Source organism: Peromyscus eremicus, unplaced genomic scaffold, assembly GCF_949786415.1.
Source record: "Peromyscus eremicus unplaced genomic scaffold, PerEre_H2_v1 PerEre#2#chrX_unloc_2, whole genome shotgun sequence".
Lineage (NCBI taxonomy): Eukaryota > Metazoa > Chordata > Mammalia > Rodentia > Cricetidae > Peromyscus > Peromyscus eremicus.
In genome coordinates, this window is record NW_026734289.1 from 3,188,916 (window position 1) to 3,191,636 (window position 2,721).

The window sequence follows — 2,721 nt, forward strand, 5'->3', positions numbered from 1 at the left end:
ATGAGTGCAGAAAGTCAAACTGTGAATTGAATGGTAAAAAACTTTTATTGGTTAAGCTTCCTTTACTAGATATGTCATATGTCTCTCTGGATACAAGTCATATGAGAATAGGGATATGGAAAGACATAACATACTCATTTCTTAGAAGCATTAGAAGATATATAGCAGTCCTCATATTTAATATGCTTGTTGAATTTGATTCAAGTATACAAATAATTAGTTTTCCAAGTATATTTTTGATGCATCAACAAAATCACTGTGCAGAAAATTTCTATCAGTACTAGGACTTGAAAAATGTTCTTTTTGTCCTAGTTCATTTAGTAAATGTACGATGACTTACTGTATAGGAAAATTTATTAATGCAATGCAGACATTAAAGCTCTGACATTTTCCAGTTCTCTTCAAATATATGAATAATCTCATATATAAAAATATTCTGTATATGTGAACCATGTAATAAAGGATCTTACCTTCACAATTGTCTTCACAGATGCACACCAACTCTTAATAAAGTGGAATAACATGAGGGTAAACAATGATAAAACTTTAAGATCTGGTTCTTCTTTACAATTGAGCCAAATTGTAAAATTAATTCATACACATATAAAGATTAAACAGTGTATTAAATCTAATAATGCTTTTATATATCCCATTAATTTGAAGTCATGAACAAAATCAAACTGGAAGGAAGCATATTATATACACTCAATGGGTTAAAGATCTTGCATATCGCAGTACACTTCAAATGTATGAAAAAGCGCATACTGGAGAGAAACCCTATGAATATAATCAATGTGGTAAAGCCTTTGAATTTCAAAGCCGTCTTCAAGAACCTAAAACAAAGCATACCAGAGAGAAACCCTGCAAAGTTAATCAGTGTGGGAAAGCCTTTTCATGTCAATGTAGTCTTCAAATGCACAAAAGAACACATACTGGAGAGAAACCCTATGAATGTAACCTGTGTGATAAAGCTTTTATACAATTGAGTAGTCTTCAAAGGCGTACAAGAACCCATTCTGGAGAGAAACTCTATGAATGTAACCACTGTGTTAGAGCCTTTACATGGCACAGTAGTCTTCAAATGCATAAAAGAACACATACTGGAAAGAAATCCTATCAATGTAATTTGTGTGGTAAAGTTTGTGCACAATTCAGTTATCTTCAAAGGCATACAGGAACCCACTCTGGAGAGAAACCCTATGAACGTAAAGAATTTGGTAAAGCCTTTTCATGTCAAAACAGTCTTCGAATGCATAAAAGAACACATACTGGAGAGAAACCCTATGAATGTAATCAGTTTGGTAAAGCCTTTGCAAGTCATAACAATCTTAATAGACATAAAAGGATACATACTGGAGAGAAACCCTATGAATGTAGTCAATGTGATAAAGCCTTTGCATGTCATAGTAATCTTCAAATGCATAAAAGAACACATACTGGAGAGAAACCCTATGAATGTAATCAGTGTAGTAAAGCCTTTGTAAGTCACAGTCGTCTTCAAATACATACAAGAACACATACTGTACAGAAACCCTATGAATGTAATCAGTGTTGTAAAGCCTTTGCATATCATGGTACTCTTCAAAGGCAAAAAAGAAGACATACTGAAGAGAAACCCTATGAATGTAGTCAGTGTGGTAAAGCCTTTGAATGTCATAGTACTCCTCACAGGCATAAAAGAACACATACTGGAGAGAAACCCTACAAATGTAATCACTGTGGTAAAGCCTTTGCATGTCATAGTAATCTTCAAATGCATAAAAGAACACATACTGGAAAGAAACCCTATGAATGTAATCAGTGTGGTAAAGCCTTTGCACATAATAGTACTCTTCAAAGGCATAAAAGAACACATACTGGAGACAAACCCTATTAATGTAATAAGTGTGGTAAAGCCTTGGCATTCCAGTACATCTTCAAACACATAAAAGAACACATACTGTAGAGAAACTATATGAAAGTAATCAGTGTTGTAGAGGCTCTGCACAACTCAATTGTCTTCAGTATGAAACCTCAATATGCAATTATATGAAAAAGTTACGGTGGGCATCTGATTATAAAGTGTTTGGTGAGATCTTTAGGCAATACGCACATAATCAGTTACAGAAGAGTATGTCTTTAATAGAAAAGTATTTGACAGCGTCAAAATTGGTGAAGCATTATGGTGTCTGCTTTTATATTGTTTACAGCAACACATTCATGGAAAAAACATTTATGCATTTATGAACCTTTTGTATAGGGTAAATGAGGAAGCCACATAAACAAACACTGACCCTGAACATAGGGCCAGTGAAAGACAACCCTTTGGCCCTGAAATCAGAGTGAAAAACATCCTGACCCTGAAACCAGAGTCAAAGAAACACACTTTCTTCTTGAATCCAGAACCAGTTATAGAAACACCCTGATCCTGAAACCATAATCAAAATTTTAAAAGCAGACAGTAAAACAAACACACTTTGGACCTGAAACCAGAGACAAAGAAACACACTCTAACTTTGACCAACTAAGCAGAAATCCAAAGATTCCCTGAGCCTGAAATCAACCAATTCTTGAGCATGAAATCCACCCAATATTTCAGCTTTTTCAAGCCCTGTGCCTGTACCTTTGGCAGCTGCCTTTTTCCTCTCTGGGAGATTCTGTAACACACCTAGATTACTTCCTACCAAATATATATCTTTAATGCATTTTAGGTAAAGACTTTTCATTGGAGTAGATGAGAAT

General features: G+C 34.7%; 1 protein-coding gene across 1 annotated transcript; it reads left to right on the plus strand.

The window, feature by feature from the left end:
• Positions 1-1,249: 1,249 nt before the first annotated feature.
• On the plus strand, positions 1,250-1,843 carry LOC131901044 (zinc finger protein 120-like; the record flags this gene model as incomplete). The annotated part of the gene is made up of 1 exon (XM_059252356.1): positions 1,250-1,843. A coding segment is annotated over exon 1 (594 nt), but the record flags the coding sequence as incomplete, so codon positions are not given.
• Between the last annotated feature and the right edge of the window lie 878 nt (positions 1,844-2,721).